Source organism: Catharus ustulatus, chromosome 11 (assembly GCF_009819885.2).
Source record: "Catharus ustulatus isolate bCatUst1 chromosome 11, bCatUst1.pri.v2, whole genome shotgun sequence".
Taxonomy (NCBI): Eukaryota; Metazoa; Chordata; class Aves; order Passeriformes; family Turdidae; genus Catharus; species Catharus ustulatus.
This window is the reverse complement of record NC_046231.1, coordinates 23733-39790: the sequence shown is the minus strand read 5'-3', so window position 1 is coordinate 39790 and position 16058 is coordinate 23733. Positions and strand designations below refer to the sequence as shown.

The following is a 16058-nucleotide window of genomic DNA, read 5'->3' as shown; positions in this document are numbered from 1 at the left end:
GGGAGCTGGGCTGTGGGGCTTGCCTTGGCACTGCTTGTAGAAGTGTCTTTAAGTCTATGATTTTGATTTGCGCCTTCTTCATCATCTCTCCACCAAAACAGTGGGATGGTGGTACAGGCAGGTGTGGGGCACAGACAAACACTTGGTTTGGGTCCTGGTCCTGCTACAGATAAAGTATTTGCAATGCCAATCTGCCAGGATTCTCCTTATGGTGGGACACCACCCATAAAAGCTGATGTGATTTAGGCTTCCTTGCAGCTGCAGAAGTAGGCAAGCTCTGCTCCAGCAAGGCAGCCGAGCTCAGGACACACAGGAAGAGTGTAGAGCTGGGAAGTGATGCTGCTTAAAGCAAGCCTGTGTATCAGGACTTCTTTCAGCTCAGGTTGAAGTTGGTTTCATGGGGAGGAGCTGGATGAAGCTGCTTCAAATCATTTCCATGGCAGATAGCACTAGTTTGCCTTGGTCACAGCTGGGATCCAGCAGGAAATTTGGCTGTGAAGAGCCTGTCTTGCAGGAGAGAAATTCCTACAGCCTTTGCTTTCTGACTGATAGGATTATTTTCATTAAGGAGCACACCATGCCCAGGGAGAAGGGGGCTGAATGAATCGAGAAAGAATTGTAGGAGGGACAAGCAGATGTTAGCAATTTGGGATGTGGTTTAAACTGGGAAATCAAGAGGCAAAGGGTGTTTTCAGGCATCAGTGCAGAGAGCTGGTGGACCAGCCTCGGGCAGTGGGCTGGAGGTGTCTGGGTGTGCCTTAAGAGGGAGGTTGCACAGTTGAGACCTTATAGTGGCAAGGCTTAGATTTGTCTGGTCCTAGAGGTCCCCTTCCACAATTCACTTGGGATGTTCCCAACCTCTGTGGGTTGAGGAAAATGCAGGGAAATGGCCTCGCGGTTCTGCCTGGCCTCAGGGTCAAGGAATAAAGTGCAGGGCCAGCCAGGACTAGTGAGCCCAGGTTTGTGGTAGTGAGTCTCAGAGATGTTTTCTATTTTGTTTGCTGAAGGAAGCTGAAGCAGCTGGCTCAAAAGCTTGAGGAGGAGGCAAAAGCCTTAGAGGCGGAAGAGAGACAGAAAGAGGAAGAGAGGCAGAAGAAGCAAAAGAAGCATGTCTCCTTGGGGAAGCAGCCTGCAAAGCCAGAGAAGAAGGAAAGCAAATCCCCAGAGAAGAAGGAAATCAAACCCCCAGAGAAGAAAACCAAGCCTCCAGATAAGATGGAAACCAAAGCCCTGGGGAAGAAGGAAACCAAAGCCCTGGAGAAGAAGGAAACCAAAATCCCAGAGAAGAAGGAAATCAAATTTCCAGGGAGGAAGGAAACCAAAATCCCAGAGAAGAAGGAAATCAAATTTCCAGGGAGGAAGGAAACCAAAATCCCAGAGAAGAAGGAAATCAAATTTCCAGGGAGGAAGGAAACCAAAATCCCAGAGAAGAAGGAAATCAAACCCCCAGAGAAGGGGGTACCCAAAGCCCCAGAGGAAGGAGAAACCAAAAACCTAGAGGATGAGATAACCAAAATGCTAGAGGATGTGATAAACAAAATTCTAGAGAATGAGATAACTGAAATCTTAGGGGAGGAAACTGAATCCCCAGAAAAGGAGGAACCCAAAGCCCCAGAGAAGGGGGAATCCAAAGCCTCAGAGAAGGGGAAAACCAAAGCTTCAAAGAACAGGGAGCCCAAAGCCTCAGAGAAGGGGAAAACCAAAGCTTCAAAGAAGGGGGAGCCCAAAGCCCCTGGGAAGGGGGAACCCAAAGCCGCAAAGAGGGGGGAACCCAAAGCACCTGGGAAGGGAGAACACGAAGTCCCCGAGAAGGAGGAACCTGAAGCCCCAGGGATGGGGGAACCCGAAGCCCCAGAAAAGGGGGAGCCTGAAGCCCCAGAGAAGGGGGAACCCAAAGCCCCTGGGAATGGGGATACCAAAGCCTCTAGGAAGGGGGAAAGCAAATCCCCAGAGAAGGGGGAACCCAAATCCCCAAAGAAGGAGGAACCTAAAGCCCTAAAGATGGGGGAAACCAAAACCTCAGAGAAGGGGGAACCCAAAGCCCCAAAGAAGGGGGAAACCAAAACCCCAGAGAAGGGGGAACCTAAAGCCCTAAAGAAGGGGGAAACCAAAACCCCAGAGAAGGGGGAACCGAAAGCCCCAAAGAAGGGGGAAACCAAAACCCCAGAGAAGGGGGAACCGAAAGCCCCAAAGAAGGGGGAAACCAAAACCCCAGAGAAGGGGGAACCCAAAGCCCCAAAGAAGGGGGATACCAGAGCACCTGGGAAGGGGGAACCCAAAGCCCCTGGGAACGGGGATACCAAAGCCTCTAGGAAAGGGGAACCCAAATCCCCAGAGAAGGGAGAACCTAAAGCCCCAAAGAAGGGGGAAACCAAAACCCCAGAGAAGGGGGAACCCAAAGCCCCAAAGAAGGGGGATACCAGAGCCCCTGGAAAGGGGGAAACCAAAGCCCCTGACAAAGGGAAAGCCGAAATCCCAGAGTACCCAGCTGAGATGGATAAGAACTTGATCCAGAGGTTTCAGATCTATGAGTCATCGCAGCAGGACATTGCACAGGTTCTCACCTACTTTGACGGGGTTCAGGCTACTGTGCAGTTACCTGTAATCCAGAACGGAAACACATCCCAGCCTTCAGATGAAAACAAAGGTCAGAAGACCAATAAGCCTCAGGAGAAGGTGGAGAAGAAGCCTGAACAAAAAAGTGGAGGCCAAAGGAGTCTTCAGTCATCTCAGCTAGAGACACAAAGCGAAGTTGCAGAAGGAGTAGTCAGAGACAAGCATGTCAAGGTGTCATGCTTGGACATCCAGGTCAAAAATCCAAAGGCCATGATTAGGGAGATCCTGAGGGATGGGAGGCTGCCAACGAAAGACGAGGTAAAATCTTGCAAGGCTCAGATTTTGAACTTGCTGTGGTCTTGGGCCCTGGAGCATTGTGTACCCCCAGTGATAATGGCACAGAGCCTTGTCCAGGCCCCTGATGACATTCCACAATGACTCTCTAGCATCTGTGTGGATGGGAAGGTTATCACCATCCCTCAGTGGGCAGAAAGTGGGAGTGCTCTGCATACAAGTATCCCATCTGTTCAGACTTTCTCAGCCTGGAAATGATTATAAGTGGTCCCAGGACAGGGCAGCTCACGATCATTGTTTTCTTCAGCTGAGTCACTTGGGAGAGGTTTCTCTCCCGGTCCTTCTTGTCTCTCTCTTGCCTCTGCTCTGGAGCCTGCTCACCCCACTGGGCATAACAAAGTACTTGTATTTCATACAAATCAAAAACCTCATTGCCAAAAGCTCAGTGCCTTTAAAGAGGATGAAGGTGAGAGAAGTATAAACAGGATTTTCTCTTCTGTTTTAGATGCTGAGATATTTGGGACTGCATCCTGAAGGGCCTCCCCTTCCCCCTGCTGCTGTCTTCTCTGTAGTCAGCTACCCAGAGGAGCGGTTGGGCTCTGCAGAGCATGTGAAGCCCTTCACCATTGCTGCACCGGAAGGTGCTGCTATGGAAGACAAGTTGGTGGGTGCTCCTGTAGTGCTGGCACTGAAGGTTCCAGGGCAGGGACCAGGCTAGATGGGGGCTTGGGGGACAGGCTGGATGGAGAAGGATCATTGCAGAGAGGTAGTGAAGATGTGATGGGGCCCTGTGTCTGCAGGTCTCCTTTCTGTCAGGGATGGGACAAAAGAGACAGCTCTGAGGGACACAGAAAAGTTCTGTAAGATGAGGGGAAAAAATCACCTAAAACTGTTAATTTCCTTTGAGGAGAGAGTCCTGAGTAAGAAGGGGTGTCCTAGGTAAAACAAACATCAATAAGAAATACCAAGTCCCTGGGCAGGTGGACTGACTTATTTATTCTCTCTTCCATTGGTTAACAAACACCCACTTTGCTTTCCAGGATGGGGATGTCTCAGGGCTCACCTCTCCCTCCCTTGTCTCTCTCCCCTTAGGCCAAGGCCCCAGATGCGAAGGGCGGTTCTGCTGAGGGCCAGCCAAAGACAGGTAAAGCGGCCAGCAGAGACAGCTCTCTAAAGGAGAAACAGATCTCCATAAAGAGAACAGAAAGTCTCCAGGATTCCTGTGCAACAAGATCCAAAAGTGCGCTGAAAAGAGCCTCAATCCCCACAGAATTCCTCAGGTGAGCCACACAGGAGGAGGTGATGCATCTGCTTCTTGGTCCTCTTGCTAAACACAGTACATCATCCACAGCGACCCTGTGCCAGTGCCTCCATGGGATGGTCAGTGCACCCTCCTTGTTTCATTTGCTCCTTAGCAATATCTGAAGCCCCCTCTTTAATTGCCAGGCTGAAACGGTACCGGTGGATAGTGCCTAGCCACGGTGAGGTGGAACTGAAGGTCCACTTCTCCACCAGAAAGCCAGGGAAGTTTGAGCAGACATTGAGGTTTGAGCTTGTGGAGTCAAAGCGCCAGTACGAGCTGCCCTGCAGTGGCACCGGTCTGTACCCCAGCATCATCCAGAACCCACGGTAAAGTTGGCCCCTGGCAGCCTCCCACTCTCCCTCTGAACTCACAGCCAAGGCTGCCCCTTGGGGCTTCTGGCCTGGACAGATCGTGCTGCCTGAGGTCACCCAGCATCTCTTCCTGTGCTGAGAGCTGGGAAGGCAGATGGTACCTCAGCCACCAGGAAGGGTTGTGGCTTTCTGGCTACATTTCCTTCTTAGAGCATCTCATAGCTCCTTCTTCCCCACCTTTTCTGTCCAGGCGGGTGTTTCCAAAGTGCAGAGAGACCATGGAGGCAGATGAAATCATCTTCAAGGAATATGTTGAGAGCACAAAGCAATTCCACTTCGGACCTCTGCTGTGTGGGAAATCAAGAGAGTGGTATGTGCTCCCTGCTGGGCCTTGTACCTTTCTGGACATGATTGGAGAGACATGCTGTCCTGGTGGCACAATCCAGGGCAGTCCCTGGCAGAGTCCTAGGAGACACATGGGTTTGAAGGACCACAGACATGTGAACTTGAGAAGATACGAGGCAAACGAGCCTTGGAGGAGCTGCTCTGCCTACCCGGTGGGTGCCTTGGTGGCCACCCTGATGGCCAGAGCCACATGCTACTGCCAGTCCAAAGGTGACTTGGGGGACAACTTCTGTCCCCCCCATATCTCAGCTTTTGAAGCTTTTGAACTTTTCTGAAGTGCTTTGAGATCTGCAGGTAGCCTGATCAAGCAATTATTCTATAGATGGTTTTGTAAACCTTTCATTAATGTGTAATTATTAATAAGATTTTATGGTTGACCTGCCAATGGATGTCAGGGAGAATGTACAGGAATTTCCTGTAATGACATTGCATCCTCTCTGCTGGATAAAGTCTGCCTAAACATATTGTCATTGAAACTATTGTGTATTTCTACTTTTACTGTCACTTGTGTTTTTTAATAATATTTAACATTAAGTTCTTGTCTCCATGGGAGCTCAGGAGGCCTAGGTCTGTTTTGGCAGCCAAAGGAAATTAAATGGAAATAGTTTAAAAAAACATATAATCTTTAGCTGGGTTGATGGATGGTCTGGGATTTCTGTTTTCCTTTTCAACCCTTTCACTCCAAAGTCATTTCCACACCTGAGAGAAGGGTCATTTGTTATCTTTTTGCATTCCTCTTGGGAATTGATGCTTTATATTTCTTTCTCAGACTTTGAGCTAACCCGTGAAATCCAAAGCAGTTTCATGATTTTTATAAAAGAGATTAGCTAAACTCTTTATCCAAAAGCCTTTTTTTATATCCTGCAGGGAAGGCAACCCAAGAAAGAAGGGGAAAGAACCCATGTACCTGGTGTATTGTTGCTTTTCTAGGCGCCTTTGAATTTACATTGTATTAAAAACTCTTGAAGTGGCCTGAGCATCATCAGGCTTCTGGGGTGGAGGCACCAAGTCCAGGGGAAGGCATCAAAGTAAGGCAAGGACAAGCACACGTCCATGCCCCTGACTGGGATCCATTTCCCTCACTTATTTGTCAGAACTGGGTCTTGCAGCACCGCTTCTTCAGGTGCACATGGTGCTCTCCTTGACGTGTGGCAAAGGAAACAGTCTCCTCTGCAGCCTTTTCCCCTTTTGTGGACAGGTACAAGATCCAGAACTGTCCTGGCAACTCAGAGAATATAACCATCCTCAACAACTCCCCCATGGATGTAGAGGTCCAGTTCTCCTTTGAGAATGATGGGAAAGCAGAGACGTTCCTTTTGGACCCTCCCAGAATGACACTGAAACCAAAGGAGAAGCAGGTAGGAGAAGGGCATGTAGAGCAGTCACTGTAGAAGTGCCCAGGAGCTTCTCCTCCTGCTCACATGCAGTGCTCTTTCTATTTCTTTCTGTGGGGCCACATCCAGGAGCTGACCATATGGGCATACCCCACTTCCCCTGGCTTCCTGGAAGACAAACTCATCTGCTGCATTGAGAAGAACCCAGACCCAGTGGTCTTCAGCTTGTGCTGCCATGGGGTGCACGTGAAGCTGGAGGTCAGCCCCCTGGAGCTGTCTTTTGACAAGCTGCTTTTGCACAGGTCAGTCATCCCACAAGCACTCCAAGACTTGTGACAAAGAGAAAATGCTTGACTCTGGTTTCCAGGGCATGGATGGAGCTGCTCCGAGTTGCATTCAGTGGTGAGGCTGGTGTCGCCACCCAGCAGCTAATGCCAAGTGCCTTCCTGTCTCTGCAGGACTGACAGCAGGACCTTGGTCCTGAGAAATGACACCCTACTGCCCATGGCCTGGCAGTTCAGTGGGCTGGATGACCTTGTTGAGGCCTTCTCCTTGTCACAAGATAACGGCATAGTTGATCCCGGCTCCGAGTTTGAAGTGACACTGAATTTCAAGGCTGAGAAGATTGGCATCATTGAGAAGATCCTCCGACTAGAGGTGAGAGGGACTGTGCCCTGCCCTGAAGCCAGTGCTGTTAGGGACAGGGTCAGGAAGAGCTGTACCTGACAGGCACAAGGGTGCTGTGACCCCAACCTCTGCCTCTACAGTGTTTGCCAGGATGTGCAGTGCATCCACATCTCCCCAGATAACCAGATACTGCATCCTGAGTCTGTACCACAACCACCTTGTGGTTGAAGGTTGTTGTTTGGTTGTACAGACTGCAGTGTTATCTCTACATTCCTCCTGGAATCTGTATGAACCTTTGCATAATGCAACAAATTCTCCCCTTGGGATTTTGTTCCCCATGGTTTAGGGGCTGCATTTCAGAGAGGGTGCTAGGTGATTGGAGAGGGTTGTCAATGCCATTTGCTCTGAGATACCTCACACTTCTCATGGTTGTTCTTACATCCTTGTGCCTCTCAAGGATGCTTTAGCAGCAGCATTCTCTGCTGCAGGAACACAGAATTGGGCTGATAAGGCTTTTTACAGCAACAGAATCCCACTGGGGCAGCCCATGAGATGAACAGGTTAACAAAGCTTGGGAGTCCACCAACACTTGAGAAGCCAGGGAGGCCACAGAGGAAGCAGCCAGCAGAGACAAGGACTTACAGGCTGTCTACCAAAAGAATTATCTAAACAGTGTTTTTTTCTTGCTGCCTCAGGTTTCAGATACAGAAAACATCCTGGGGATTGTTCAGGCTGAAAACATCGAAATCTCTGCAGAGGTCTACGATGTTTCTCTGAGCATCGACATGCCTGAAGGTCAGTGGATGCCTCCCAAACAAAGCAGTCCAGGTGCACTGCATTACCTTGGGAGGTGGGTGACCAAAACATGGGATGGGATGGGATGGGATGGGATGGATACATAAAGCACATACCCTGCAAGCTGCGTGGAATAAAACATTGTCAGGGCTCTGACAGCTTTAAGTCTTTCCCCTCTGGACTTTGAAGTGTGTAGCTTCATGTGCAGATTGGATCTGGGGGCTTGGAAACAACAGTGACATGAACAGGCAGTTGGCAACTGCCACAGGCCCACCACAGCATACAAAGTGCAGTAATTTCACGGGTATAAGGTGCACCCTTTTGACTAAAATTTTGGTCCGAACTGGAAGTGCCCCTTATACCCCGGAGCGCCTTATATATGGACAAAGTTGGGAAATTTGCCAACCCAGAAGTGCAACCCGCAGCAGCCTCAAGCTGGGCAGGAGCCGGCTGGCCCCAGGCGAGGCCGAGCTCGCAGCAGCCCCGAGTGGGGCCAAGGTCCCCCGGCCCCGAGCCGAGCTAGTAAACCCCGCAACTGCGCAATTCATTACTAATTGGTTACTTTGTTGCACGTGGATGCTCACTGTAAAAAAAAGTGCACCATATACGCCAGTGCGCCTTATATATGGACAAAGTTCGAAAATTTGCGGACATCCAGAAGTGCACCTTAGACTCCGGTGTGCCTTATACTCGTGAAATTATTGTAATTGGATTTGTGCTCGGAAGTGAGGAAATGGAAGCAGAGCTACTTAGGTACTATGCCTGCAGATATTTTGAGTGAGAAAGGGCAGACAAGTAGCTGGAAAACACTTTCAAGAAAACACTTTCAACCTTTTCAGATACTTGCTGAAAGGGGTTTTGTGCCGAGACCTCCATGTAGTTTGTGACCTGGTGTATTCTGCAGCAGCTCACAAATACCATGTTTCACTTTGTTCTGGGGGTTTTCTGCAGGTCCAGATGGAAGCTTGGAATTTGGAACTATTAATGTCTTGGATAATGTGAAGAAAGTCCTGACTCTAAAGAACAAAGGGATATACAACATTGGGTACCGGTGAGTCCAACTGCCTGGTAGTGAACATTCCCTCAGGTTCCTAGACCTGCCTTCTCCCTCTGTCAATGGCTAGAACCTGTTTACATGCTGGCTACCTCTTGGAAAATACAAACCCTGGGCTCTCTAATCTCAACTATTTTACCAGAGAATCCAGCCACAAACCAGCAGTTCTTCACATCTCAGCAGGAACCCAGAGGAGAGCCCCAGATATTTCAGCCACTGAAATGCTGAGATTCATTGCCTTTCTTTGATAGTCACCTCCTTTCTCTTTCTGAGACTCTGTAAAGGAGTGAATGAAAAATTTCAGTCTCAAGATTTCTTGCAGTAACCTCATGATTATCTGCACACTCTGTCAAGATCCAGGAGTCCCTGAGCAGAGTTAGACACTCCCTTTGCTATTTTTCTGGTCCTACGTGAAGTCCTGGCCGTGCTGATGGCACCTATACTTTTAAATTCAGAGATCTCCATTTCTTCCTTTCTCCCCTTCAGTTTCATGCTGAAGGGTGCAGGTCCCGGGATGCAAGATGTGACATCCCACTTCACTGTTGCACCTCAGTCGGGCATGCTGATTGCCTCCCAGCCTGGTGTGAATATTGAGATCCTCTTCCAGCCCAAAAGGGAAATGCTCCTCCAGAGCAAACCCATCCTGTACTGCCAGGTGAGCTGCCTGGGCCAGGCTCTGTTATCACACGGTGTTTTGGGAGCATAAACAGGAGAGGTGTCTAATGGAAGGAGGGCTTTAACCGGAGAATCCTCTCTCCTACGTACACGAACAAAGTCTTTCAAAACCATTGAGAGGCTTCCTAAGTGGAGCTGAGAATCTGACTCTGGAGGAGGTGCTTAAACAGGGAGGGGTAAACTGATGGAGGCCTGGGGTGGAGGCTGGGGACTGGGGTAGAGGCTGGCCTCTTTGCTTTGTTTATCACCCCTTCCTGTGGACGCAGGTGACAGATGCCAGCTCAGAGGAAGGAGGCCAGACTGTTGCCGCCATCCCAGTGAGGGTGTCGGCGAAAGCTGTGTACAGCAAGTACAGTATTGAGCCTGCTTCACCCATCAACTTTGGGGCCTTGATCAGGGGTGCCAGGAAGACCCAGATTGTCGTGCTGGAGAACAAAGGCATGCTCAACTTCAAATTCCACATCCACCAAGCCCCCAAGGAAGCATCTGCAAGGTACAAGAAGCCCTGCACCACCCTTCCTATCTGAGAAGGCACCACCCCATGCCCGGCAGGCAGCCAGGAGACCTGGGCCCATCTGCATCCCTGGCTTGGAGAGGGAGTGAAAAAACACCTCAGTATCCCCATGTGTAGTATGAAGCTGGTGATAGAGCTGCTCTGTCCAGCAGTGGGTGCTGTACGCTGCTCCCTGGGAGCCATCAGGAGCAGGAAGGCTTTCCTCTGTGGGGAGGAATGCCAGCTTTGGCCTCAAAGAAAGGCAGGGGAGCTCAGCATGACAGATACCTCTGCTTTCTCCACAGTTCAAAGCAAGGAGAATCTGCTGCATTGGCTACAAAGCTGAAATCAAGCTCCTCACAGGTGGGTGACTCCTGCTCCCCAACAGTGCTGCTGCAGGGGATGTAAGATACTGCTGTGCCCAGGCTGCAGGCTCATGGCCATAGGGTGGCATGTGGTCTGCAGGATGGAGTCCAGTATCTCCTCAGTCCCACTGACAGTCCTGTACTCTGGCTCTGACCTGGAGTTGTGGGGTCAACAGAGGGGAGCAGGTCCTGTGTTTGGTAGCTGCTAGCCAGCATAGGTGTGTGAACACCACGGAAGAAAAACATCTCCCATTGAGCTCCCAGTCCACAGAGCTCAGACAGCATTGCTTTTTCTTCTTCCCAGTCCCTTACCTCTCTCCCATCCTTTCTCACAGCTATTTCTGCTTTCCTGTGTTACCTCTAGAGGTTGAATGAGCATAGCTACCACCTTCATTCTTTACACTCAGACTCCTTTCTCTCTGCCACTTGTGACAGGTTTGCGGCTCCTCTTGTCTTATTGGTCTCAGCCTGGGGCTGCCTTTGGGCCATCCTTCACTGCCCTGGGACTGGGTGCTTGGGCCCAGCTGGAGGCCAAGGCAGGATATACTCTTTGCTGGGATGCTCAAGGCACAGCTGTTAGCCATCAGCCTCTCCTGGAACTTTTTCTGCAGGATCACCTCACTGTTGGCATGTTCATGGTGTCCCCCTGCTCTGGCTCAGTCGCTCCATGGGGCCAACAGAAGATCACCGTGGATTGCCTTGCCGGGCAGGAGGGGACATGTGAGGAGCAGCTCTACATTGACATCACAGGCAGAGACCCCAAGGACAATCCCCTGGGCATTCCCTTTACCCTGATTGCTGAGTCCTGCCTCCCAGGTACATACAGGCCACAGGTTCCCTTGGTCACACCTGCTGCTCATCAGCACCTAAACTTGCTGATGGAGATAGAGAGGCACACTAGCCCTGGTGTCCCACCTTAAAGTCCTCAGATGTTTTAGCCCTCTTCAGGTCCACCAGTGGATTCATCCCTCCCAGGTTGAGATGGATGCATGAAAGGATAAAAGGAAACAATGCTCTCTAAGACTGAGGTTGACTGAGCTCCATCCTCACAGCCAGCTCCCCCACCCAAGCCTGGCTTTAGCAATCATGGGAGCAGAAAGGACTTACCAAGCCTGCTGAGAGGCCAGCAGGGTCCAGATAAATTCATCAGGGAGGTATCTCCATGCTCATCCCTCTGGTCTCTCCACAGCATTTGTTGAGGATGTCATGTTAACCTTTGAGGAGTACCCAATCTGCAGCAGCACCAACCTCAGCCACAAGCTGCAGTCAGTGAAAGGCACAGGCCTGTTTGTCAGAGATGAGAACAAATTTGTCTTCACCAAGGTTCTAGTTGGGCAAGAGTCTGAAGCTCATTTCAATATCTACAATGCAAGTGGTCTGCCATGTGACGTGGTCCTCTCCATCAAACCCCTGCCTGGAAAGGTAAGAACAGGAGGCCAAGGTGATGGTTGCCCTCTAAGGGCTGTGTGAGAGCCTGTGTTTTCTCCAGATGTATTGCTTCCTGCGGCCCAGAGAAGTCTAGCTCAGTGCAGGTCAAACTGCAGGGGAGAGCGTCAGAGCCAGGGAACAGTTGTGTTGAATTTTGCATGTCCTGGGCAAGGTTTTGGCTCACACATCTGGGTCTTCAGTGGGAGAAGGCAATCCTTCTGAACCTTTCTTGGAAGCACACTCAGAGAGTGGCTAGTATGAACTGACATGCCAGGGTTCAAAGCAGAGCATTTCCACAGACTCCTTGGCTTTTCGTTCTCTTTGAAGGCCAATTCTAGGTTATTTGCAGGCTTTTCCATGCAGTGCCCACCTCCCATATATGCTGAGCAGCTGCCAGCACTCAAAACACACAATGCTTTTGCACAAGGTCAGCGTTACCTGGGAGGGAGCCTGCCCAGGGAAGCAGGAAGGAAGACACACTGTCTGAGGCTGTTCTCGGTAATGCATTTGTGAATAAAACTGTCATGTTGAAAGGTGTTTTCTCCTAACACTGCTTTCTGGGTTCCCCCAAGGAAAAAAGCCATATCAACAACATTTTCAAATTGTGTCCAGCCACAATGTCCATTCCCGGCTCATCCAAGGCTGTTGCTACGGTGACCTTCACCCCACCGGACCAGCAGAACTACGACTGCACTTTCAAGGCTTCCCTTGTCATCCCAAAAAGGTTACTGACCCTGTGAAATACTGGGGCAGGCCTCACTGACAGCTGCCTCTCCACTGGGAAGGCACAAATCTCTTGTTTGCTCTAATGCTTTCAGTAGCTTTAGGCAGAGTACTTGGCATGAGTTGATCTCGGAGGCAGTAACTGTTAGAGCAGAATAATGAGGCTGATGGTTTAGCTTGTGTGAGGAACCATGAAGAAAGGGAAATATTAGGTAGCCAAGTGGAAGTTACTGAGATGTGGTGCAGCTGAGCTGCAGGTTTCCAAGTACAAAGGCTTAGAGGAAGCAGTTTTGATGCCAGCAAGTCAGCGGTCACAATTTCCTCTTTGTTTCTGTAAAATTAAGTGATCCTCTGTAATTCCCTGACATTCATTAAGCTGTTTTATGTGAGAGATTTGACCTGATATGAAAGAGGAGCCCAGTTTCTCTGCCCTGGGACCTGTGGGGCTTTCACCTGCCCTTCCTCAACCCTTTGGTGGCTGAATTGGAACAAGAGAAGTCTTAATTGCTAATAAGCAATTGCTTTTTCACTGTTCTTGGAAATGATCTTTACTGGTGGTGACGATGATTTGGTTTTGCCTTCTTGCTTTTTTGTACTGCTTTCCTGCTGTGCTTTTGCTTGTTGCATATGTCTCATCTCACTGCAGCCAGGGGATTTGCCATATCTCATCTAGTGCCTCATTATTTACCTGCTGTACTGCATGATTCAATTAAGTGAAATTATTAACTGTTATTGTGGAAGGCTCTGCCTCTTTGGAACAGATTCCTCTTGTGAATGGCCCTGTGTGGATTGGGAAGAGGCTGATGGGGGTCTGTGTTGTGGAGCAGCAGGCAGGGAAAAAATTGTGGGTGGCCCTTGCTGCTTCACTGGCCCAGTGAAAAATGGGTTAGTGCCAGCTGAAATTGTTTCTGTGCCTCTCTTGCAGCTTTGTGAAAATTAAACCCCAAACCCTGACCTTCACCATCAGTGGGAAGGGGTATGAGCCACAGGTGGCAGTGGTGTGCCCAAGTGCTCGCAGCAAGAGGGGAAATGCTGTGCTGCGCTTCAAGAGGCTCCGGGTGGGGGATTCAGAGATGCTCCCCCTGGTCATCCGTAACAATGGCAGCATACCTGTCAAGGTGAGAACCTGCTCAAGGAATGGCCTGGTTTGGGAACAAGTGCTTGTGGCACAGGAGAAGGGTCCCAAAAAACAGCAGACCTAGGAAGAGGTGTCAGAAATTCTTTTGAAGCAAGTGACTGACATCCAAGAAGGGAGTTCTTGGGAATTTTCCATCCCGTCTTTCTTCTTTAAGTTGAACACAGGAAAGGTGGTGGAGTATTTTCCCCGTGTCTCAGGTCACCTTTTGTTCTCATGAACATTGTGTGCGATTTCCCAGTTTCATTAGATTGTATTTGATCCCAGTTTACCACGTTTTAAGTAAACTTAGTTGTGGTTTAATTACCTTCTGCTCCTTACTTTCTGTCCTGTTTGGTTCTGTCAGTTCTATCCAAATGCCTCTGAAGGCCCTTTTTTTCCTGGCTGGTTTGACTGAACTGTTGTGCTAAGAGCTGTTTGTAGTGGGAGAGGTGCTGGGTTCCCATGCGGGACCAACAGCACTGCAGTGTCAGTCCCTGTGCCATCCTGTACTCACACCAGTATCATTGTGCTCTGTGTTCCCTTTTCTCAGATTATGTTACACCTGGAGGATGAGCATGGAGCATTCTTCTTGAAAGACAAGGCCTCCACACTTGAGTTTTTCCACACTGGAGATGTGGAAGAGGACTGCGCTGGAAATGGTAAATTCATTAACCATGAAGTGTGATTATGCACAGAGGGAAAACGTGTGCCCTGCTCTTGGCTTCTCTGAGCAGCAGCCAGGTGTTAGACACAGTTCCTTTCCTTGGGCTCTCTGTCCGCCATGCTTTTCTTGGGGACTTTTTGCAGGGTTTCCTCCTAGCAAGTAGTAGGAAGTTCCTCTGTTCCTCTAGAATGGTGGGTTGAGTTGTGGGAGACTGTCCCTACCTCAGTGAACCCTCTGAGGTATTTGCTTCATTGGGAAGGTACCAGCCTGAAGGGGTGCAGCCCTTGAGCACACAGACAGCCAGCAGAAGCCAAAAGCACTCTACTCAGCTTTCCATATGGCTGGAGCTGGCTGGAAGCAGATGGAATGAGGGCTAGGCATCAACACAAGGTTAAGCTGCTTAAGTGGTTATGTGCCTGGAGGTGGCAGTCTTGTGAACATACGAAGAGCATCTGGAAGCAGTAGGGGTAGAACCTGTGCTTAGAAGGCAGCTGGTTTCAACCTCTTATCACTCATACATCCTTTGGAAATATTTCCTCTGTACAGCTGTATCACTTAGCTCTGATTTCCACTGCTGTGCAGAGAGCAAGCCCCCAAAGAAGCCTTTCCTGCTTCTGCTTCGTGGGCAATCAACAGAGTTTGATGCCATTTTCAAACCCACCCTGGCTCAACGTCTGGAAGGGAAGATTCATGTGTTACTGGGGGACATCTACTCTGACAAGATCCTAATAGAGCTCGTGGGTGAAGGCCACAAGGATGAATTCACCCTTGATGGACTAGAGGAAGACACAGAGGAGAGGAATGCTAACAGCAGTCTGAAGAAAGACATCATTGATGGTAAGAGAGGGGAGGCTGCCAGGTGGAGCAAGGAAGAGCAAAATGTCTAATCATGTGTGTCCTCTCTCTAGCCAGGCCTGGGCTGTCACCCACAGGACTTGGTGGCCTCTGGGCGTGGCAGCCATGTATGCAGAGCAGTGTGTGCTGGCTTAGGGATGTGTCAGGGTGTTTCCCTGAAAGTGGTGGGATGGGGAGTGGCCTGGGGAACTCCCTCCCAGAGGGAGGAAGGCTTGGAGCAAGGAAGTGTTGAATGTGTAGGTGTCTGTGCACATGAGGGGGGTGGGTGGAGTTCCCTGCATGCTGAGATCCCTCGCTCTCTTCCTTAACAGCTGTCAGAGTGAATCACATCCAGTTTGGGGACTGCCCTGTTGGGAAGCCCTGCCGCAGAACCTTCACCATCACCAACCACAGCCGTAGGCAGGCCATGCGCTTTCAGTGGAAGGCACACTCCGCATTCCAGTTCTCCCCCAAGGTGAGAGTGGACTGCTCTGCCTTTCCCCATTGCTCAAGTCCTGCCCTGCTGTTCCTGGGAGCTGGCAGGGAGTCCTTGCATAGCAAGGATAGCTCATTTCAGTGCCGTGTAGGAGATGCAGTCCCTGGCTTGGCTGGGCCAAGGCTGCCAGCCTTGCAGAAGAAACTTCACGTTATGGGAGATGGCACCTTCTGTTCATACTTTTGTCTATCAAATTTCACATAAATGCACACTGAGGTGCAGATTCCGGCACAGCTGCTCACCACATCAGTCCCTTTTGCTGTCAGTCCTGCCCTTGGCTGTGCTTCCAGTTTGGTCTTGACTCCCTGATTCTCCCTAGATGGGACACCTCCATCCTGGCTGTGCCAAGGACATCACAGTGACCTTGAAATCAGATGTCCCAGCTGTCTTCAGGAGGCATCTTGTGAAATGTAAGGTGACCAAGATCAACTTTGTGCTGCCACGAAGGAAAGTTCAAGACTGGGATGACCAAATGTCCATTGTCACATGGAAGTATACCACCAGGAAAGACCGGGCAGCCAGCTGGCCTAAGAAAGAGAAGGTAAAGAGCAAAAACAGCAAAAAAAGCCAACCCAGCTTTTACA

At 50.0% G+C, this 16058-nt stretch overlaps 1 protein-coding gene across 1 annotated transcript in view; it reads left to right on the top strand.

Moving 5' to 3' along the window:
• Positions 1-16058, top strand: part of LOC117001520 (hydrocephalus-inducing protein-like) — an 80560-nt gene that overhangs the window by 60323 nt on the left and 4179 nt on the right. Inside the window, exons 42-63 of the mRNA XM_033069935.1 lie at positions 1008-1332; positions 1576-2874; positions 3356-3514; positions 3943-4130; positions 4297-4479; positions 4715-4834; positions 6068-6227; positions 6333-6505; positions 6662-6860; positions 7526-7625; positions 8577-8676; positions 9166-9334; positions 9621-9847; positions 10153-10210; positions 10824-11028; positions 11402-11634; positions 12213-12364; positions 13289-13481; positions 14031-14139; positions 14691-14981; positions 15311-15453; positions 15794-16015. Of these exons, the coding sequence (XP_032925826.1) occupies positions 1008-1332; positions 1576-2874; positions 3356-3514; positions 3943-4130; positions 4297-4479; positions 4715-4834; positions 6068-6227; positions 6333-6505; positions 6662-6860; positions 7526-7625; positions 8577-8676; positions 9166-9334; positions 9621-9847; positions 10153-10210; positions 10824-11028; positions 11402-11634; positions 12213-12364; positions 13289-13481; positions 14031-14139; positions 14691-14981; positions 15311-15453; positions 15794-16015 (5008 nt within the window). The remainder of the gene's footprint in view (positions 1-1007; positions 1333-1575; positions 2875-3355; positions 3515-3942; positions 4131-4296; positions 4480-4714; positions 4835-6067; positions 6228-6332; positions 6506-6661; positions 6861-7525; positions 7626-8576; positions 8677-9165; positions 9335-9620; positions 9848-10152; positions 10211-10823; positions 11029-11401; positions 11635-12212; positions 12365-13288; positions 13482-14030; positions 14140-14690; positions 14982-15310; positions 15454-15793; positions 16016-16058) is intronic.